At 59.2% G+C, this 20,648-nt stretch overlaps 2 protein-coding genes across 10 annotated transcripts in view; one reads left to right on the top strand and one right to left on the bottom strand.

Moving 5' to 3' along the window:
• The first annotated feature begins 1,201 nt into the window (after window positions 1–1,201).
• Window positions 1,202–6,761, top strand: MIEF2 (mitochondrial elongation factor 2). Of its 9 annotated transcripts, none has more exons than XM_078068004.1 (6): window positions 1,307–1,435; window positions 1,835–1,919; window positions 3,669–3,819; window positions 4,023–4,203; window positions 4,727–6,158; window positions 6,251–6,761. In XM_078068004.1, exons 3-5 carry the CDS (start codon window positions 3,676–3,678, stop codon window positions 5,779–5,781), a joined length of 1,380 nt encoding a protein of 459 aa, XP_077924130.1. In that variant the 5' UTR covers window positions 1,307–1,435; window positions 1,835–1,919; window positions 3,669–3,675; the 3' UTR covers window positions 5,782–6,158; window positions 6,251–6,761. The 9 variants fall into 9 exon arrangements, with proteins under 9 accessions (XP_035929413.2, XP_035929411.2, XP_077924129.1 ...); XM_036073519.2 differs by having other exon boundaries at window positions 3,665–3,819; XM_078068001.1 differs by having other exon boundaries at window positions 1,835–2,438.
• A 2,083-nt stretch (window positions 6,762–8,844) lies between these two features.
• The window catches only part of TOP3A (DNA topoisomerase III alpha), a 29,781-nt gene continuing 17,977 nt past the window's right edge, over window positions 8,845–20,648 (bottom strand). The window contains exons 14-19 of the mRNA XM_036073513.2: window positions 19,195–19,308; window positions 18,927–19,092; window positions 17,258–17,401; window positions 15,641–15,763; window positions 13,769–14,418; window positions 8,845–12,396 (exon numbers count right to left, since the gene is read on the bottom strand). Coding sequence (XP_035929406.2) covers window positions 12,218–12,396; window positions 13,769–14,418; window positions 15,641–15,763; window positions 17,258–17,401; window positions 18,927–19,092; window positions 19,195–19,308 — 1,376 coding nt within the window. The 3' untranslated portion in view covers window positions 8,845–12,217. The remainder of the gene's footprint in view (window positions 12,397–13,768; window positions 14,419–15,640; window positions 15,764–17,257; window positions 17,402–18,926; window positions 19,093–19,194; window positions 19,309–20,648) is intronic.

Raw genomic sequence — 20,648 nt, 5'->3', positions numbered from 1 at the left:
GCCGGCCCCGCCCCTTTAACCCGCCCCCGCCCGGGCCGGCGGGCGGGCGGAGCCCCGGCCGCGCCCCTAGCCAGCCCGCCCACCCGCGCGCCGCCGGGAAGCGCCGGGCCCGCCGGGCGCTTTGGGACTCCCTGGGCCTCAGTTTCCCCATCTGTTCGCTGACCGGAGGGGCCTCGAAAAGTCCGGGCTCCCTCTGTGCTTCCGAAGCCTTCGTAGGCTAAGTTCCAGCGACCTATGGGGGGGGGGGTGTATCACAGACCCTGCAGGTCCAAGCACTGTCCCCTGGGCTGCTGCAGCGGCTGGCCGTGACCTCTGGAGAGATTATGGACCCAGGCCTGGGGGCGCACGGACCCGGGAGTCTCTATCCCCTCACTGGGCCCTGCATGGCGACCAATGAATGGTAGCAGGATGCCTGGGTCTTTGGGTCCTGGGGCTCTGGGCAAACCCCAGGTCTGCTCCTGGCCTCAGTTTCCTCATTTGTGCAATGTTTCCTAAGGTTGTCGCCAGAAACAAACGCAGGTGTAAGTCGCAGCATACAGCAGGCGCTCAATAAGTGGCACGTTATTATTCCCGCTTAAAGTCAACATCCATCCTTGTCTCTCTTTATTTCCTTGCTCCCCCACCAGCCGGCACATAGTAGGTCCCCAATAAATAAATGCCGAGTGAGCCACAGGTTATATGCACAATCATCCTTCGTAGGGGAGGAGGGGGCCTTGTGATACCCATTTCATAGGAGAGAAAACTGAGGCCAGAATGGTGCAGTGGCCCGCACACGGTCACACGGAGCAGGTGGCAGGGGTGGCCTCCTGAGTCACGCTGTGTGCCCCGCGGGCCAACAGATAAAATAACGAAGCCCCCACGGCACACTCAGGGTGACCTAAAGGGTCAGGCAAGCGGGCCTTCGGGCCAGGTACCACCTGCTTGCCAGGTCCCGGAAACAACGTAAGCCCAGACAGTTTTCTCTACACCGCTGCCTCACACGCAAGCACACACGCCTTCACAACGGGCCCTAGGGGGGACCCGCTTCTTCTGAACCCGGTCACCGCCCCCACACCTTCCGGAATGCAGCCCTGCGCCTTTAAATCTGGAGTGCGTCCGAGAGTCCCGCCCCCGAAGGACCGGGTTGTCGACGAGGGGGCGTGGCCTGCTCATCATTGGCTGAGCCGCTCAGTATTTTGGAACGTGGGAGGGGCCTCGGGCGCTCCGATTGGAGCTTGTCTGCGTGCGTCGGAGGTCAGCGGGCACCCCCGGGGCCTCGGTGTTCGGTTCCCGGGTCCTCCGAGTTCCATTCCCAGGCGGGTCTGGGCTCGGGGGCCCAAGCACACCTGCCGTGTCCTCTGGTCGCTGTGCTGAAGCCGCGACGCACGTACAGCCGGAGAGGGGCTGGGCGGCCCTGGTCACCCAGGCCCGGGCGTGGAGCGTGCGTCGGACGCAGGTCGGGGGCGTGGTCTCCGCCGGGGCCCGCGGTCAAGGCCCGGGAAGGAGGGAAGGGCTTTGGGCCCCAGGCTGGAGTTCGAGTGTCTAGCCTGCCGCTTCACGTCTTGGGCCCATCACTGCATTTCTCGGGGCCTGGGTGCCCTCCCCGTGAACCGGGCCCTCACAGGCCCACCAGGGGTTGCTGCGCGGCCCGCTCAGCCCCGGCCGCGGGCAGCAGGTGTGGCGGAGGAGGGGAAGGACGGGAGGCACCTCAGGACGCTGAGTCGGGTTATTTTTAACCACCCGCGCCCTCTCGCCCTTCCCCGAGTTGGAAGGCTTCGGTTTGGGGCCTGCGCGACCCCGCCAGGGGTTGGGCTGAGTCCAGTTTAGGTAGGAGGTAATTTAAAGTGCTTTACAGTTTGCAAGTGGATTCTTGGTCCCGCCGGAGATGGCTGGCAGTATTGATCAGCGCTGAGGAAACTAAAAGTGGCTGCGGGGCCTTGGTGGGTCACCCCCCCTCCCCCTAGCCTTCGACCAACCCAGTCCCCAGAGCCCTCTTGTCCTATTCTTAGTCTGGGCAAATTGGGGGCGGGGGTTGGGGCTGACTCCCGCGGTGATTCAGGCTTCAACTGCCCTAGGCATCTTGTCACCTGGCAACTGAGCCCTGGGCACCCACAGCAGAGCAGAGAGGGCACAAGTCCTTGGTGCCTGAGCTAGTCTGAGCCCATGGTCATCTGTTCAGGTCATCTGCTCAGGCATCCGCAGACAGACAGTTCTGCCTGGTATCTGACAGGTTCCCTGAGTTTGCATCTGGGACACACACACAGACACACACGCACGCACGCACGCACGCACGCACGCATGCGCGCGCTTTCAGGGCCTGAGGGCAGAACCGGAACCTGGAGCTTGGTGGCCTGGGCCTGGGAAAGATCTCTGCCTCTCCAAGCGCCCGGCCGTACCCAGCCTTACAGTTCTGGGCTCCCCACTTGTAAACCCTTCTCCACGGCTGTGCCATTTTACAGGTGAACAAACAGCTTCGGGCCCTCACCTTCCCTTCTCTGTTGCTTGGGCTTCCAGTCTCTGAGGACAGCTGCTCCCCTATCCCCACTGCCCCTGCCATTGTCCCAAACCTGAGGGGCCCAGAGAGGCCCCTGTCCAGAGGCACTGGGCCAGTTCTCTGTTTGGGGAGGGGGGGGAGGGTCCTTTATTATTTATTCATTTTTAAATAATCTCTACACTGAATGTGGGGTGGAACTCACAACCCCGAGATCAAGAGTCGCAGGCTCCACCGACTGAGCCAGCCACGCACCCCTTTTGGGGTCTTTAGAGTTACCTTGCTTGCTGCCCCCACAGCCAGGCCTTCAACCTTGACTGACGTTTGCCTCCCTGGGAGGCCTGGGCCACCTCGCTCATCCTGTCCTTTGACTCGATTGCTTTTCCTCTGGGGGGCTACCCTGTTGAGATCTGGGGGGGAATTGTGGCCCCCTGAGCTTCACTGAAGTCCTCTCAAAGGCCTGAGGGGCCCTCCAGGGCAGGCTGTGTCTTCTTTAGGCCTTGGTTTCCTCCTGCCCATGCCCAGCCCTGGTTAGGAAGCAGGATGAAGCAGCCTCAGGGAGCAGGCTGCAGGCCCCAGGAGACTGATCGGACTCTGGGAGTGGGCCAGAGTCAGGACGCTTTGCACTCATGGGTCTGGGTCCCTAAAATGGGGGTAGCGATGATAAGACTCACAGTCTTAGGGGATGTCCGGGGCCCTTGAGGGTGGGATGGAGAAGATGGGCCTCCTTTTCTGACCTGCCGCAGTCTCAGGGCTTTTCTACAGCAGCTCCCCTGTCTAGGGCGTGGGTGAGCTGTTTGCAGGTTTGGGGGAGGGGGCTTGGGCAGCTCCCATCTCCTCCCAAGAAACCCCTTCTCCTGAGAAATTCCCAGGAACGCCCCTCACAGGCTCCACTCGTGGCAGCCCCAGCCTGATGGGGTCTGCCCCACTGGGCAGCCTGGCCGCCCCCACAGAGCTGTCTCTACCCCTGGGCTCTTTTTTTTTTTTTTTTAAGATTTTATTTTATTTATTTGGCAGAGAGAGACAGAGAGGGTACACAAGCAGGGGGAATGGTTGAGGGAGAAGCAGGCTTCCGCAGAGCAGGGAGCCCGATGCGGGGCTCGATCCCAGGACCCTGGGATCATGGCCCGAGCCGAAGGCAGTTGCTTAACGACTGAGCCACCCAGGCGCCCCCCTCCATGGGCTCTCTTACAGGCAGACGGACCATGGCGGAGTTCTCCCAGAAGCGGGGGAAGCAGCGTGATGAGGTGCTGGGCGGCACCGTGGACTTCCTCCTGGCCAATGCCCGCCTGGTGCTGGGCGTGGGCGGCGCCGCCGTGCTGGGGATTGCTACCCTGGCTGTGAAGCGGGTAAGGCCAGGCTGAGCCGCTTACACCTGGGGCTCCCAGAGGAGGACAGCAGGGCTGGGCCTGCGGGTGGGGGGGGGGGGGGGGGAGTACTGCCCAAGGTGGGTACCTGCTTCTCTACCCCAGCAACCTGCTTGGCGTTGCCTCCAGCTTTGGCATGGCCGCCCAGGCCTCAGATGCTCTGATCCTTGTCGCTCTGCCTACAGCTCATTGACAGGGCCACCAGCCCTCGAGATGAAGATGACACCAAGGGGGACAGCACATGCCTGGAGGAGAGCTGGAAGGAACTGAGCCTCCTCAAGGCCACGCCACGTCAACAGCCCCGGAGCCCACCTGCTGCGCTCAGCCAGCCCCTGTCACTCCCCGGCCCCTCGCCAGCTGCCCCAGGTGAGTGGCACCCCTTCCCCTCCGACCTGGGTGGGTCCCCCTCTGCTGGTCCCATTTGGGAGCTGGAACCCAGGCTCTACATTGACTGACCGTGTGACCCTAGGCCAGTCCCTGCTCCTCCAAGACGGCGGCCTCCCGGCATGTTCAGCAGGGGCCTGTGTCTCCGCCCTGCTAACCTCCTGGGTCGTGCCAAGGCTCCTGCCTCCGAGACATGGACTTGGAGGGGGGTCCCAGAGCGTGGCAGCAGTGTTATGGCGGTGAGGGGCCCCAGATGGGGAAACTGGGGCCCAGAACCTGCCTTCCCACTGTACACGAGGCTGTTTGAGGACACCGGGCATCTGGGGCAACGAGGTTTGTCGTCGCGTGCTCACTATATGTGAACTCGCGCTAAGCGCTCTCTCAGGTGGTCCTTGTACGGCTGAGAAGAAACGAGGCCCAGGATGTCGCGCAGCTTGGGTGGAGTTCTCTTGGCTCCTGACAGGGGGGGTCTTCTGACACGGTCCCTGACCCGTTCGTTCTGCAGAGGGGCCCACAGACACCGGTCCTCAGATGTCGCCGCCGCATAGCTCCCCGGCACCGCTGTGCCTGACGTTCCAGGAGAAGCTGCTGGCGTTCGAGCGGGACCACGTGACCATCCCGGCGGCCCAGGTGGCTCTGGCCAAGCAGCTGGCCACTGACATCGCCCTCGAGCTGCAGGCCTACTTGCGGAACAAGTTCCCGGAACTGCCCTTCGGGGCGCTGGTGCCCAGCGGGCCGCTCTACGACGGGCTGCAGGGGGGGGCGGCCGACCGCGTGCGCCTGCTCGTTCCCCTGGCGCTCGAGGGGAGCCTGTGGGACCTGGTGCCCGGGCTGGACACTGTGGCCAGGGACCCTCGCTGCTGGGCCGTGCGCAGGACTCAGCTGGAGTTCCGTCCCCGCGGGAGCAGCCCCTGGGACCGCTTCCTGGTGGGCGGCTACCTGTCTCCGCGCGTCCCGCTGGAGCTGCTCCGCAAGGCCCTGGTCTCCTCCGTCAACTGGCCGGCCATCGGCGGCCTCCTCGGGTGCCTGATCCGGCCCAGCGTGGCCTCGGAGGAGCCGCTGCTCGAGGTGCAGCACGAGCGCCTGGAGCTCTCGGTGGCCGTGCTGCTGGCCGTCACGGGCGCCGCCGCCGAAGATCCCGTCCTCCTGGCCTGGCCCCTGGAGGGCCTGGCCGGGAGCCTGTGGCTGCAGGACTGGTACCCCGCGGAGGCCGCCCGGCTGCGGGCCCTGGATGCGCGCGACGCCGGGGTCCGGCGGCGGCTGCTGCGGCTGCTGTGCGGGGTGTGCCGCGGCCACCCGGCCCTGGCGCGGCTGGACCAGTGCCACCTGAGCCAGGTGGTGCTGCGCCTGGGGGAGGCCGAGGCCGACTGGGCCGAGGCGGCCCTGGGGCAGCGCTTCCTGCAGGCCCTGGAGGCGCTCGTCCACGGCCTGGAGCGGGCGAGCCTGCCGCGCCACTTCAACCCCGCCGTGAACCTCTTCGGCGGCCTGCGAGAGGAGGAGATCGACGCGCTGGGCTTCGCGCTGTACAGCGGCCTGCGGGCCCCCGAGTCGCTGCTCTAGCGGGGTGGGGTGGGGGTGGGGCGGCCGGCGCGGCTCTCATGCGGGGGAGCGGGGAGCGCCCCCCCACCGCCCCGGCCTTTGGAGAGCACTTTTTCTCTTGCTTTAGCCAGAAGGAAAGAGGGGGCTGCGCTCTGTAAGCCCACGGGGCTAGCATGTACGTGGGCAGCTATCACGGGAGCCCCCCTCCCCCCAGGCCCGGAGAGCGCGGCCGGGCTGCCTGTGGGGACAGCCCGGAGCGCCGGCCACGCACACGTGCCCCGGCCGCCCCCCAGACCCTGGGCTCGGGACATCGTCACCTGCACTGACCGCGCTGACAGGACACGGCTGCTGCTGTCCTAGGCAGGGGATAAAGGCAGCTCCGTTCTTCCGTCGAGAGGGTGAGTTAGCACTTTCCTCGGGTGCCAGCTCCAGGCATCTCGAGGCTTCTGGTGCTGGGTGGTAAATACTGTGTGTGTGTTTCGTCCCCCAGGGGCCGGAGTCACCTGCTACCTCCCGATCCCCTCCCGAGATTGCAGCTCCGGGGCGGACTTGAAGGCTGCATCCCCCCATGTCACCTGCGTGTCTAGTTGGCTTGTCAAGCTCTCGCCTCGAGCCCGGAGGAGTTCAGTGTGACGTGCTGCCCACCTTGGACCTCGGGGGAAGGCCCCTTTCTCTCCACCTGGGCCGTTTTCGGGATGCAGAGTCCCCTGCGCTGCCCGCCTTGCCTGGAGCCAAGGACGCCCCACTAGCTGCTGGTGGGCCCGGCCGGAGAGCAGAGGCCGTCACCCCCCCCCCCCGCCCCAAGGCCGGCGGAGCAGGCCTGGCCTCCACAGAGCCACTGTGAACGCCCTGCTGCTGCCTGAGTTCTCACTGAAGCCTGGCACCGGTGGGGAGGGGGTTCTGCCTCACCTCCCAGGCATCCCTCCTGGCTTTGGTATCCTTCTTGCTGAAGCAAAGCTATGCCTCAAAGAATGTGAGTGAGAACAAAAGGGAAAACTCCAGACGTCTGTGTGATTTGGGCTGGGCTCTTACACGCAGTTCTGGAAGCTTGGCCATGGGTCTTGGGATCAGCTTGGAGGAGTTAGGGTTTAATTGGAAAAGTAGATCATGTGGAGAGAATATTACAAGGTTCCCGGTGTGATGTTTCACTTTAGTGACGGGAACCGACGAGTGAGGGACTTTTCCCCCCTGAGGTCTAAACTCTCAAGCCACCCCGTGCTTTTGTGGTGGGTAGGGCTGACCCCGAGCCCCTCGGCCAGCACATCAGTGTTCAGAGAACTGTGAGGTCTCTACCCCCCTTGCCTCCTGGTGGCTCCACAAGTGGGGGACAGCCCCCCTCCCCCTGCCGCCCCAGACAGGGAAGTGAGAGCATGTCAGGGTCCCCACAGGAGCCAGGGCTGGGGCTCACTTCCTCTGTCACCACAGATGACAAGCGGGGCCTGGAGAGGGCCCTGGGCCATGTGTCTGATTACAGCCGCTGTTCCCATCCTGCTTTTCTCCTTCCCATCCTGTCCTATTTCCTGAGGCACCCCCCACGCCTTTGAGCAGTGAGTCCGGGACAAGGAGCAGGATCAATGTCCTCCCTCGTCTGAGGGCCAGCACCTGGGACCGATGAGCTGCGTCTGTGCGCCTCTGGATGCAGGCCCAGGGCTGCCCCGGGAGGTCATGAGGGCTCTGCCTCAGGGGCATTCAGACAGCTGGGTGGCTCCACAGAGAGGCTGTGGTGAGGGTCAAAGGGCAGGGGACTGGTGCACGGGGAGCTTTGAGCACCTGTCGTGGTGGCTGTGGCGGCCAAGTGTGGGCAAGGGAACAGCCTGGAGGCAGACTAGGCGGGGCCTCGGTATTCTTGTCGGGAAAATGGGGGACTGTGTAATAGCAAGCTCTCAGGCAGCTGAGTGGGATAAATGCCGGCGTGCAGTGTGAGCTCAGCGCCTGGCACAAAGGAAGCCACCCCCGAGCCCCACTGTGGGTCCCTGCTGCCTCCCCCATGACCAGCGTCACGAGGCCCGAGCACGGCAAGGGGCGCCCGGTGCCAGGCCTGCGTCTGACCGAGGCCGGGCTCCTCGGGACCCCTGCTGAAGGGCTGGCTGGGCACGGCCGGGGGGCAGCCGTCTGGAAGCCAGCTGGGTCCAGAGCCCCTCTTCTTAGATGACCAAACCCCAACACGCGGTCCCCTCCGTGGAGGCCGCGTGCTTCAGGTGGCTCCGAAGTTCTCACACCACCATTTCGGTAAGACAACATCAGGATGAATTAAAAGGGAGAGAAAGCAGGCGCTCCTGGTTACATCATCTACCCAAGGTTAACGTCTGGGACTTCAGTTTCTAGCCAGAGAATCGGAAACAAATCATTATTTCGCTAGAGGCTTTTCGGGGCCTTGTGTGCTGGGCTGGCCCATTCGGCGCCCAGAGTAGCTGCTCATCAGTTTCATTCGCCCCTTTCATGCAAGGACAGTTCCAAGTCACTTGTGGTCTCAGCCCGCGGTCTAAATGTCTTCATATTCGGACTCTGGCCGCAGTGGCAGAAGCAGGCCATCCATGTCCTCGGTTTAGCTTTGCCAAGTGACCCAAAGCCAGGAGTTCAGATGACTGTGGTATGGCAGAGATGTCCCCTGCTCAGAACAAAGGGATCGCCGGTGCAGATAAAAGACACCCCCCCCCCATGGCAAATAGAAACTTACTAATATAAAATATGCCACCGCTATCACTTCTAACATAACTCTAGAATTAATCTTACCATATATAAGACGCTTCCTTTCTGTAAACCCACTTGTAGGCCCTTCTCTTCAGGAACACTTAGCTGTAGGATAATCTCTCAAGTGGGGGTACCGTTCATTCCCTAGAGCTGGCCTGCCCGGTTGTCCCAATCTTTGCTATGACGGCAGTCCCCCTTATCTGCGGTTTCAGTTCTGCGTGGCCAACTGCAGACCAGAAGCAGATGATCCTCCCAATGTTTCGTGCCCACAGCAGCCTCACGCTGGGTCACAACGCCCACGTCATTCTCCTGATGTCATCCCATAGGCACTGAACCACCTCACGTCCCCACAAGAAGGGTGGGTACAATAAGGTAGTTTTGACAGGGAGAGACTACATTTACATACATTTTATTACAATATATCGTTACGGTTCTATTATTAGTTATTGTGAGTTTCTTACTGCGCCTAATTTAGAAATGAAACTCATTCATATGTAGGTATAGGAAAAGACATAGTAAAACAGTGTATGTAGGGTTTGGTACTATCTGTGGTTTAGGCAACCACTGGGGGGTCTTGGGACGTATCCCCCAAAGATAAGCAGGGGGAAAACTGTACTTAAGCCAACACACCCTGAAGAAAGTCTCTGCGCATGCACACTGTGGCATAGGACATTCCTGGGAGTGGAAAGTATTCAGTGTTCCGACCCTGAGGAGCCTGCCAAACTGCATTCTGGAAGGACTTCCGTTAGCAGGCCAGAAAACCAGCCCAGAGCCCCGGGTGGGCAGGAAGGGGCGAACAGGTGCGTCTGGGAGGCAGGAGCCCAGGGGGGCACGCATCCACCCCCATCCCGGCCCCACTGCCCCACGGCTGTGGGCTCCTGACCCCCTTTCCGCAGACTTTACGATTTGGAGCGGACAGTGGAAATCGAGGCACACTCCCGGGAGCTGTGCCTGCTGTCTCCGGCTCGCCACACCTGCCTGGAGTGGCCTGGAGCCACCTGGTTGCCTCGGGGGCCAGAATCTACCACGAGAACAGGTGCCTCTGAGCTGGTGTCCGAGGCGGACGAGAAAAGGACTTCCTGAGTTTCGGTAGCAAACGGCCCTTCCCCTTCAGATGGCAACTTATGTGGCTGGCGGGGCCCAGGAGGGCGCGGGGCCCAGGGGCCGGGGCGGGGGCTGGAAGCCTCACCCAGCAGCCTGCCGTCCGAGGCCACTGCTCTACCTCTGTCCTGTTCTCCCTACGACGAGGGCCCTCAACCTGGTCCATCACCAATGGCTTACACATTGGCATTTTTCAGAAGTACACTTTTGTAATCAGAAAAATAAAGATATTACAATAAAAACAACCCAGCACCATTACAATTTGGAGGCACTCGATTCACGGAAGCTTGTAAGGCTGCAGTGGACGAGGCCCAGGGTGTATTCCAGAGACCAACAGGAATGGTTCCGGGAAGGCTGTTTTGGGCCCTTTCTGCACGGCTGCCGATTTCCCGAGACAACTTAGTTTATGGGGCCGGGCCTTCAGGCTGGTGGGAAGGCCAGACTCTCGAGCGTGTTCGATCGGTCCCTCACCTCGGCGTGGATTCTCCCAGAGCTTTGAGGTGTAGGCGTGGCGGCAGACTCCAATTCCAGCTTGGCTGCTTATAGGGGAAAGCATTTCCCTGTCTGAGCCTCAGTCTCCACTAGCAGACGGGTCGCAGGCGCTGCCCTGCGGGGAGGCTGGATGAGAAACGTGGATGACCCACCTGGTCTAGTGCTCAGTAAGTTGGGGTCGTTTTCACCTTGGTCCTGCACCGCACAAGCTGCAGACGGGGGTCATTTCAGGGGTCACACCTTTCCAGTCACAGTTAGGTGGGGAAAGTTCAATTTCTCATCACCTGAACTCTGCTAGCCTGAGCGGGCCATCGAGACACCTGGAAAACTCCCTCACGGGTTCTGCTCGGGAAGTTCTCACTGCCATCCGGCCTGGCCGCAACCTTCCGCCCAGAGCCTGCTACAAATGGGGCTGCTCAGGCTCAGCGGTTAAGGCGCAGGACCCGAGCCAGGTCTGACCTTGGTACAATCCACCCAAGTAGCTTTTGGTCTTGGCACACACGGGAGTTACCTGTGGAAAGATTAAAATCCACAAATCCGTCTAAAATCCGGAATCTCTAAGGAACTCCTATAGTTCAGCAACAAAACCCACTTGAAAAATGGGCTAAAGACTTGAACAGACATTTCTCCAAAGATACGCAAGTGGCCCATAGGCATGTGAAAAGATGCTCGGCATCCATGGTCATTAGGAAGATGCGAGTCAGAACCACAATGAGAGAACACTTCACACTCCTTAGGATGGCCATAATAAAAATAAATAAAGGAAAATACACATTGGCGAAGAGGTGGAGAGCCCTCGTGTGTTGCCGGTGGGAACGAGAAACAGGGCAGCTGCTGGGGAAAACAGGTCACCCAGAATTCCCATAAGAGCCGGCAGACCTGGTCCCAGGTATGTACCCCCCAAAATTGAAGACAGGTGTTCAAATCTTGTACGTGAGTTTCTATGAGCACCGTTCCCAACAGCCAAAATGTGGGAACAACGCAAATGCCCATCAGCTGACCGGATGGACATGATGTGGTTCATCCACGGGATGGAGTATCGCTCAGTCACACAGACGAATCACATGCTGACGTGCGCTCATGGGTGAGCCTTGCAGACGATACGCGAAGGCAGAGAAGCCAGACGGCAGGTCACAGGCTCTGTGATTCCATTTACAGGGACTGTTCCAAAGAGGTAAAGCCACCAAGACAGAAAGCAGACTGGTGGCTGCCAAGGGCTGGGGGGCTGGGGACGAAAACACAAAGGCAGGGCCGTGACCCACCCCACTGTTCAGATGCTCCAAGAGCAACTGGTGTAACTGGAGGGTACGGAGCCAGGAGTCCAAGAGTGAGGACTGTTCATTTCTTCACCAGCCAGCAACGCAACTCCTGGCAACTCACACCCATTCCTGCTTATCTCCTAACCAGCAAAATAAAGCCACATGGTTACGTATCATTCACAGGGTTTTGTAAAGACACACAAGGGACGAGGCCACCCCTGCAGAGTGGAAGCATTCTGCATCTCATATGGTCTCTCCGCCCTGCTCTGCGGGGCAAGCTGTTCGTGGGGCTGGGAGGAGAGGCCAAGACGGCCAGGGGTCGGCAAGAGGTCCCTCGAGCCCTGGCTGGGGTCCGAGCCCGCCGCTTCTGCCACCGGTCACCAGTGCACCACACCCACCAGAGCAGAGGGACAGGATTCTTTATTAAGGCACACGAGCCGTGGGGTGTCCCGGCTGCAGCGGCGTCTCGATAAAGACAAACGAAGCTTCTTCGATAGACACAATTTTAGAACAAGAGCCACGTTCTTGCATTACACCCTCCTTTCTCAGAACGTCGGCGAGCGGAGCCCTGTCCAGGCTGCCCGGAGCCTGGACCAGGAGTGTCGGTCCCTCGAGGGGACTTTCCAGAAGGAAAGCAAGCCCCGGAGGCCACAGCGCAGGATGCGCCCACCCCACTGCTAAATGCTCCACAGCACCAGCAGTGAGAAGCCCCAGGCCGGGGGTTACTGTCCACCCGAGATGGACTTCTCCAGAAAGCGGTCTGGATCCTGACTCCCAAGCACAGCTAGGCCAGGCTCCAGAAGCCACCGCTTTCCTCAAGGCCTCCAGGGCAGGGAAGGTCCTAGTGAAAACAGCTTATTCCCGAGAGGAAAGGGGCAGGTCTGAGGAAGCAGCCCTCCCTCCACTCCCCTGCCTCATCTGTTCTGGGGACAGAAGGGACGGGTGTGTCCAGGCTGGTGGCAAAGGCTGCATTTCCGGGGTTTCTTGGGCGTGGACCCCGTGTCTGTGGAACTGGCCCGGGCTCTTTTGCTTCTGGCCTCTGGCCCCTGGGTTCTTCCTCTGCCTCTTGGCCAGGTCAGGGCTCCGAAAGTCCCTGTGGGAAGAATTAGGGGAAGGCTGAATTCGGAACAGACACACCGAAGAGGCAGAAGTCCAGGTCCGAGTGTTTGGTGCAGGGTGTCCCCAGCCTTGCACGGCCGCGTCCACCCCCAGGCCAGGCTCCCTTCCCTCCTGTCATCTTCAGTGGCCCCAACGCCACTCCCTAAAGAACCCGGAGCCCTTGAAGGCCTTGGCCCACAATCACTATCCTGATGAAAAGGGCACTGTTGTCACTTCATGCATGTCCTCTTTCCAGAAGCAGAGGTCCAGCCAACGGGCCTGAGGCTGCTGGAGAAGCAGTGAAACCCGGCAGGCCCGTGACCAACCACCTGCTCCCCACCTCCCATGCAAGTTAACTGAGTTCTGGATTCTTCCAGGCCTCAAACAGGCCTCTTAATTCTGACTGCCCTGGCGCCCAGGACAACTGATCAGCTGGCCTGGAGGTCAGACAGCGCTTCCTTCCAACAGGGCGACAAGGGAGCCTTGCACGCCTGAACCACCGTTCCTCACACACTTCCAACGTGAGCCTGTCGCTGCACTGGCTGTCTCCGGCTCCCCTCCGCCACCGGTAGCCAGCCCGGCGCCTTACCGAGCCTTCTGGGTTCTTCCTGTACGTGCGAGCTGGCAACCCCGTGTGTCAGAATCATAGCCTGAGACTACCAAACTCTTTTACAAGACAGGAACCCCAAGGAAGGCGGGCAAGCGCCCATCTTACTGAGGAAACCATGAGGCTGTGAGGCCAAGCCCTCTGCTCAAGGTTCCACAGGCAGGCTCGGGGCCCGGCTGTGCCTGACAACAGAGCTCCCACCAGGCCTTTCGGCCATGCTCACACATGAGCAAAGCTTCTGCTGTGCACTGGGGTGGGTGGGGGCCGTTTCCAGGGGCCTCTGGGGGCATTATCCACCTGGCTCCAATGTCTGGGGGGCAATTCTCACCACACCCAGTTTCGGGGCACCGGGCCCAAGCCGTGTAAGCCTGAGCGGGTTCCTAGACATCCCCGGGGCCAGGCTCCGCATTTGAAGGAAGGCGGCCGATGACGAGGACCTCGCGAGCCTACAGAGGCTAGAGGAGCCCAGGGCTGTGGGGTCAGGCCGACCTCAGGCCGCGTGGCCGTGTGACCCCGAGCAGGGGCAGCTCATTTATCCTGGGCCTCCGCGGCCTCACAGGGCCGAGCCGACAGACGTGAAGACAGCCGGAGTACTTGGCACACCGCCGGGCACGCGGCGGGCTGCTCCGAGAGCTGCACCGGCCTTTCCTCTGGAACCTCCAGCCCCACCGCTGCCCTCGTCCCTCCCTCTGCCGCCCCGGGTCTCCGAGGTGGAGACCACCACGCAAACCCGAGCCCGGGCCCGGGCGCCCCGCCTCACCTGGGGCCACGTTCTCGTCCACCCACTGGAAGAAGCCGCACTGCTGCTCTCTGGGCTTGGCGCACGTGTGGAACTGGCGGCCCTTGTTGGGCCCGTCCTTCTGCACAGTGCGGGTGACGGCGGGCTGGCTGCACAGGCAGGACATGCCCCCGCCACCGTCCTCGTCCCCGGGTTGGCCGGACCCGCCCCGGCGGTCCCCTGTGGCGGGCGGGCGGCCCAGCAAGCCACCGGTGGGTCTCAACGTGGAGGAGGGCGGCCCCCCGGCTTCCGAGGGGCTGCTGTCGGCCCACAGAAAGAAGCTGCAGCCGCCGCTGTGGCACTTATAGAACTGGCGGCCCTGGTTGGGGCCCTCCTTCCGCACGGTGAGCAGCACGGCCTCCTGGCCGCAGTTGCAGGTCACCGAGTTGCTGCCCTCGGCGGCAGCGGCGGGTGGGGGCAGCATCCGGGGGGCGCTGGCCATTCTATTCAGGGACTGGCTAGCCTGCAGGTAGTTAGAGGGCTGGCTGGCTGGCTGGGGAGCTCTGGGGGGGCCCCGTGAGAACCTCAGGTCCAAGATCTCCCGCAGCGTCTCGTCACATCCGCCGATGCAGCCGACAAACTCCAGGGGCATGGTCGGGGGAAGGCTGCCGCGTTTAAACTTTAACTTCAACCTAGCGAGGCCAGGAGATGCGAGAAAGCCTTACTACCAGCTGCAAGCGTCTCCTCCTTGTCCGCAGAGGGCTGCGCCCACCCCGGGCCTCCCCTCGGCACCCCCGCACCTGCCAGCCACAAGCCCCTCTGGGTGTCATGAGAGCTCAGAGTGGGAGACAGAAGAAATTTGAAACCCTGGTTAATCTCCCAAACACAGAAGCCACACGGCGCTTGGGTGGCTCAGTTGGTTAAGGGTCTGCCTTCGGCTCAGGTCATGATCCCAGGGCCCTGGGATCGAGTCCCGCATCGGGCTCCCTGCTCAGTGGGGAGCCTGCTTCTCCCTCTCCCTCTGCCCCTCCCCTCTGCTCATGCTCTCACTCTCTCTCAAATAAGTAAGTAAAACCTTAAAAAACAAAAAACACAGAAACCTCGGAAAGGTTCACTGCCTATAACCAGTGGTTCTTGGGCCCCTGGACGCTGCTGGTGAGGTCAGAACTATTGCGTAACAAGGCTAGGACGTTACGTCTGTTGTGCTCTCGTCCTCCCATGCCATATGCATGAGTTTGCCGGAGGCTAGAGCCCACACAACCAGCCCAGCGGACTGACTGGGAGCAGACACCAGAGTCCAACTCTATCGAGCCAGACGTTAGACTCACAAAAATGGAAAACAATGCATTTTCTTTCTCCGTTTTCCGCTTTGCAAATAGGCATTTTCTTCTTACCTTTTTGCTTTAGAAATATGTAAAAATATGCTATTTATCTTAGTATGCAGTGTACCTATTGTAACATTAACAAGTACATTTTTAAAACATCTCCACTTCAATTCAGAATATTGGTAGTATTGATAAACTTAACCCACAATGAAAGCTCTCTGGGTGCCTTCCTCAATGATTTTTAAGAGTGTAGGGGTCCTCTGACCAAAAGGTTTGAGGACCAGTTCTACCCAAGGGCTCTGGGCTTTTGGGAGGAGCTTGGAAACACTATCTGACACCGGAATATTCACTTCCCCACACTCAGCTGGGCAGCAATCTAGCAATCTAGCTGGAACAGGCAGGGAAAGGGTGCCCTCGTGGTTCTTCAGGTGCAGGGAGGGCTCCTCCCGAGCTGCCCCGGGACCTGCCCCCAGGCCCATGGCTTCCACACCACAAAGGCAAGGGTGGGACACAAGCCGATTCAGGACCACCAAGCCAGCTGCTGCTGAGCGCAGCGAGCACACCCCAGCCTCGCAGGGGCCCAGCTCACCTGTAAACAGGGTGCGGCTGACACACTGGACACACACTCTCGTCCCTGCTGGCCTCCAGCACAGAGTCCGGGAACCACAGGGCCGATCGGCACTCTGGGAAGCCCGTGCAGCTGAGGTAGAACCTGGAGAGGGAGCACAGGGAGCAGGGTTGGGCAGAAGCCACCAGACTGCAGGAAATACACATTCCTGGGCTGTCGCCCATCTGGCAAAGATTTTCTCCAGCTGATTAAAAGGAGACATTCACTTTTCTGGAGAACACATAAATGGATACGCAGTCGCTGGTACTGAATGACTGAGAAAAACTGGCCTGCATTTATTTCTCATCTCCCTAAGAAAAAGAAACTGCTATTGCTGACTCTGCTTTCTACTTAGAAACCACCAACCCACTGACCAACTCCTGGGCCACGGCAAGGCCCAGTCCCGAGGGCTCTGCTCAGGCTCCAGGTCGTGTGCTATCAGATGCTCCCTGACTTCTCCACGTGACAACCCCGATGGGCACCAGCAGCACCCTCAGTTCACAGTGGGGCAAACAGGCGGGGGGCGGTCTGGAAACCTGCCCAAGGATGCACGTGCAGTAAGCGGGGGCGCTGGGAATAGAACCCTAGCTGTCTGATGGAAGTCTTTACTCCTCACACCTGCACTGCGTCGTCGGCCAACAGTTCTTTGCGCTTCCGGTCACGACACTTTAGAGCCAGAAAAGCCAATGGGAACACAATTCACAAAGTCCTCTGAGCATGCCTGGGTATGACGTCCTCTGAGCATGCCTGGGTATGACTGGGTCAGGGGAAAGCCAACCAACAAAACCTCAAAGCCCAATTATTCAAATAGCAAACCTACAAACTCAGAAATGGAAACTGTCAGATACCCCTCGGAGCGGTAAATCCCACAGGACGATCTCCAGACCTCCCCGGCTGACCCAAGCACTTGGAGCGTTTACGAGTATCCTGCACTGGGCTAAGCCCACCCTGGCTCTGCCTTCTGTGTTTGTGGGCATCCTGAGTCCCAGGTCAGGCCCATTAACCTCTGGTTTCTGAGAGCCAGGCTGGCCTTCTCTGTGCCCGGGCCAGTGCTGGGTCAGTAGTCAGGGAGCCCAAGGGGGTCGGAGGAATGAAGGACCTGGGATCAAATTCTGCTTTTCCTGACCCCCAGGGCTGGATTTTGGAGACATTTCACCAAATCCTCACCCTTCCCACGGTAGATACCACTGACCTAGACTTATGGAAAAGAAAATTGGGCCTCAGTAGCTAACGTAACCTGCTTTGGGGCACAAAACTTGTGTATGTGGCAGAAGTGGGATCCGAACTCAGACCCAGCTGGTTCCTCAGCTCCTGCTTCCCCACCATCATCCACACGGTGGGTGGGCGATGTCCTATCCACAAGGGACACGGCGGCGCCATCATCCCCCACCTCCTCTGAATCCCAGAGCACTTCACGTCTCCAAGGCCAGGTCCCTGTCAGCTACCCTTCTATCTCCAATACCTAGTCCACGGGCCGGCAACGGTAGGACCGCCTTTAAATAATGACACAGAAATGAAATGACAAGGCCTTTCAGAGAGTGTCCAGCCAACCCAGCAAGTGCTGGGCAAGCAGATGTACGGCGCAAGTAGGGCACTGACCCGCCATTCTTCTTGGTCTTGAGGACCATGTCCTTGTTGCACTGTGGACACTTCATGATGGGCTCTGGCATGCTCGGGTAGATGGCTTCTTGCTGGGCCACCTCTGCCCCTTCCCCAAAGTACTGGGCTAACGCCTCATCCAATCTGAAGAAAGAGCAAAACATTCACAATATTCTTTGTTTTTTTTTTTTAAAGATTTTATTTATTGGGACGCCTGGGTGGCTCAGTCGGTTAAGTGTTTGCCTTCGGCTCAGGTCATGATCTCAGGGTCCTGGGATTATGACCCGAGGTGAAGGCAGATGCTTAACTGACTGAGCCACCCAGGTACCCCTACAATATTTTAATTTAATTTAATTTAATTTAATTTAATTTAATTTAATTTATTTGACACAGAGAGAGTAAGAGAGAGACAGAGAGCAAGCACAAGCAGGGGGAATGGCAGGCAGGGGAGAAGCAGGCTCCCTGCTGAGCAAGGAGCCCGATGCGGGACTCGATCCCAGGACCCCGGGATCATGACCCGAGCCGAAGGCAGCCGCCCAACTGACCGAGCCACCCAGGCGCACCCCCTACAATATTCTTATGTGCACACCAGGTGAATGTGACCAGGGCGCAGGGGGCTGCTCACCACAGGCCTGATGCAGAGAACAGAGGTTGGCCAAGCAGCCCTGGCTCCTCTCTGGCTCCCAGCAGCTCCCAGGAGGGATCCAGCTATAGGCAGGTACTTCTGCCTTGTCACTGGCCTCACATCAAACTGCACAGGGTCCCTGCACGCACTCCAGAAATGCCTGTCTGGGTTTACATTTAAACTAGCTCATCCGTTCCCCACCCTGGCCTTTTTTTTTTAAAGATTTTATTTTTGGGGACACCTGGGTGGCTCAGTCGGTTGAGCGTCTGACTCTTGATTTCGGCTCAGGTCATGATCTCAGGGCTGTGGGATTGAGCCCCGTGTCAGGTTCTGCGCTCAGCACGGAATCTGCTTGAAATTCTCTCTCTCCTTCTGTCCCTCCCCCAACTTGCATGCGTGCTCGAGCGCACTCTCTCTCTCTAAAAATAAATTTAAGTAATCTCTACACCCAACACCGGGCTTGAACTCAATCCCGAGATCTAGTCACATGCTCTACCGACTAAAGCCAGCCAGGCGCCCCGGCTCATCCATTTCTTTCCCTAGTTGGCATGGGCAGAAAAGGTGTATTTTCCCAACAGCATGCCCACATACTGCTTGCTACGTGACCACCTCCAAATACTCCATAGAACAAATGTGTCAGACAGCAGCACTGAATTTACGGCTCGGGATTGTGTGCCTGTTAACTTGAGACAAAATTAAAATCCAGAGAATGGCATCTCTAAAGCCAACAGCCTGAAATAACTGGCCCAGATTTTTCTGCTTACTGTTTCTGGGCTGACAAAGCTCTACAGAAGGAACAGAACTCGGGAGGAAAACCCGAAGGGGGAGGAGCTGCATGTGGACACCCAAGCACGACAGCCCTGCAGAAGGCGAACTGGCCTGGGGGACGTTGAAGCACCCGCGGGCACACGTTACGAGGAGCAAGGAGGCGCACCCCCCGCCTTCTGCTGAATCTTCCCCCGCTCTCACTGCTCAGGGCAAGGGCACGGCCCAGGAGGCAGAGCTAAATGACCTCACACGCAGGCAAGTAGGGTCTGGACTCACTTCTTAGCTTTGGCCACCGCTTCAATGAAAACCTCCTTGTATTTCTGGACTTGCTGCCTTAGAACCACCCACTTGTCCTTCTTGCCTTCACAGATCAGCTTCAGGTCAGCTTCCAGCTCGGCCCGAAGGTCAGGCTTGGACATCTCATAGCCCATGGAGTCATAACCTGCAGGGAGAAGAGCAGTGCTCCGCGGGGCCCCACGCGGCACCCCCGGGGGCTTCAGCCGCCCGGCTCTGCAACCACCCACCTCGAACTCCTCCTGCTTACCTTCCACGAGCCCCATGCCCAGATGCCCTGGGAGGAACCGCTTGTCTGCCGTGAGCCCGACGTACATCCGGGCTTTGATTGTCTCGATGTGCTCCGCGTGGGTGGCATCGGTCCCTGAAAGCCACTTCCGTTACTCAGCGCGATGCAGACACCCCCCTCCCCGCTGTCCCACAGGCACCTTCCTCCGCCTGGACTCCTCATTCTCGGTAAGACACCTCCACTTGCATCAGGCCCACGCCAGCTCTGAGACACCTCTAAGTCTTTCTCCTCCGCTCCACGTGGCAAAGCCACGGCTGGAACCCACATCACGTCCTCGGCATCAGGACAATGTGCTCAGTCTCCACCTTTCTGGTCGCGTCCTCCACCCAACCCATTTCTTATGCTGTGGCCAAAGGGATCTTTGCAAATGGAGCTCTGTCATCAAGGAGATGCAACTCAAAAGCACAAAGAAACACCACACTTCACACCCACTTGGTGTGAAGCATCACCGAAAAGCACAGAGAACAAATGTTGGCGAGAACTCGGAGAAACCTGAACCCTCACACGTGGCTGGTGGGACGCGAAATGGGGCAGCCGCCGTGGAGGTCGGTCCGGAGGTTCCTCAGAAGGTAAACACAAGAGCGACCATCAGACCCGGCAATTCTACTCCTAGGTATCTACACAGGGGAACCGCAAACCCATCCACACACAAACCTATGCACAAATGTGCGCTGCGACATTATTCACAATTGCCCCAAATCAGAAATGCCCTGAATTCCACCAACGGATGAATGGATAAACTGTGGTCTCTGCACACAGTGGAACAGTACAGGGAACGGAAAGGAAGCAAGTACTGATTCGCGCTACAACGTGGACGAGCCGTGAGAACTCGCGAAGTGAAAGAAGCCAGTTACAAAAGGCCACTCGCTTTATCATTCTACGTATACAAACTGTGTAAAACATGCAAATCTACTGAGTCAGAAAGATGAGTGGTTGCCCAGGGCTGGAGGGATGGAGGGGAGGGGGAATGGGGTGAGACTGCTAAGGGGTATGGCATTGCTTTCGGAGGCGATGAAAACGTTCTAGAATTAAGTAAGGTGATACTTGCCTGATTTTGTGACTACACTGAGTATCTTAAATCAGTATGTGAATTATGTCTCAACAACGCCGCTAACGTTTTTAAGAAATGCAGCTCTCTTTGCTCCTTTCCTCAGAAATCTTAAATGGCTCTCTGCGAGCCACAGGCCCACACCCAAGCCCCTCAGGCCAGCGTGCCAGGCCCTGCAGTTGGGCTCCAATCATCTTTCCAGCCTCACCTTCCGTGACCACCCCGTCTGCTCCCCGCCACAGGGCCACGTGCTCTCCGGGCCCTTCGTGCTCCCTCACGCTCTGCCTATGCCGGGCTTGCTTCACTCCCCGGAAACTCTTTTTTTTTTTAAGATTTTATTTATTTATTTGAGAGAGAGAATGAGAGA

This window comes from Halichoerus grypus, chromosome 2, assembly GCF_964656455.1.
Source record: "Halichoerus grypus chromosome 2, mHalGry1.hap1.1, whole genome shotgun sequence".
Taxonomy (NCBI): domain Eukaryota; kingdom Metazoa; phylum Chordata; class Mammalia; order Carnivora; family Phocidae; genus Halichoerus; species Halichoerus grypus.
The sequence above is the reverse complement of the archived record's forward strand: the minus strand, read 5'-3'. Positions and strand labels throughout refer to the sequence as shown.

Coding starts and splice junctions, on each gene's coding strand:
- MIEF2 (XM_078068002.1), top strand. CDS start 2,143: ATGGTCATCTGTTCAGGTCATCTGCTCAGGCATCCGCAGACAGACAGT. Junction 2,439..3,668: donor ACGGCTGTGCCATTTTACAG/GTGAACAAACAG, acceptor TCTTACAGGCAG/ACGGACCATGGCGGAGTTCT. Junction 3,820..4,022: donor CTACCCTGGCTGTGAAGCGG/GTAAGGCCAGGC, acceptor CTCTGCCTACAG/CTCATTGACAGGGCCACCAG.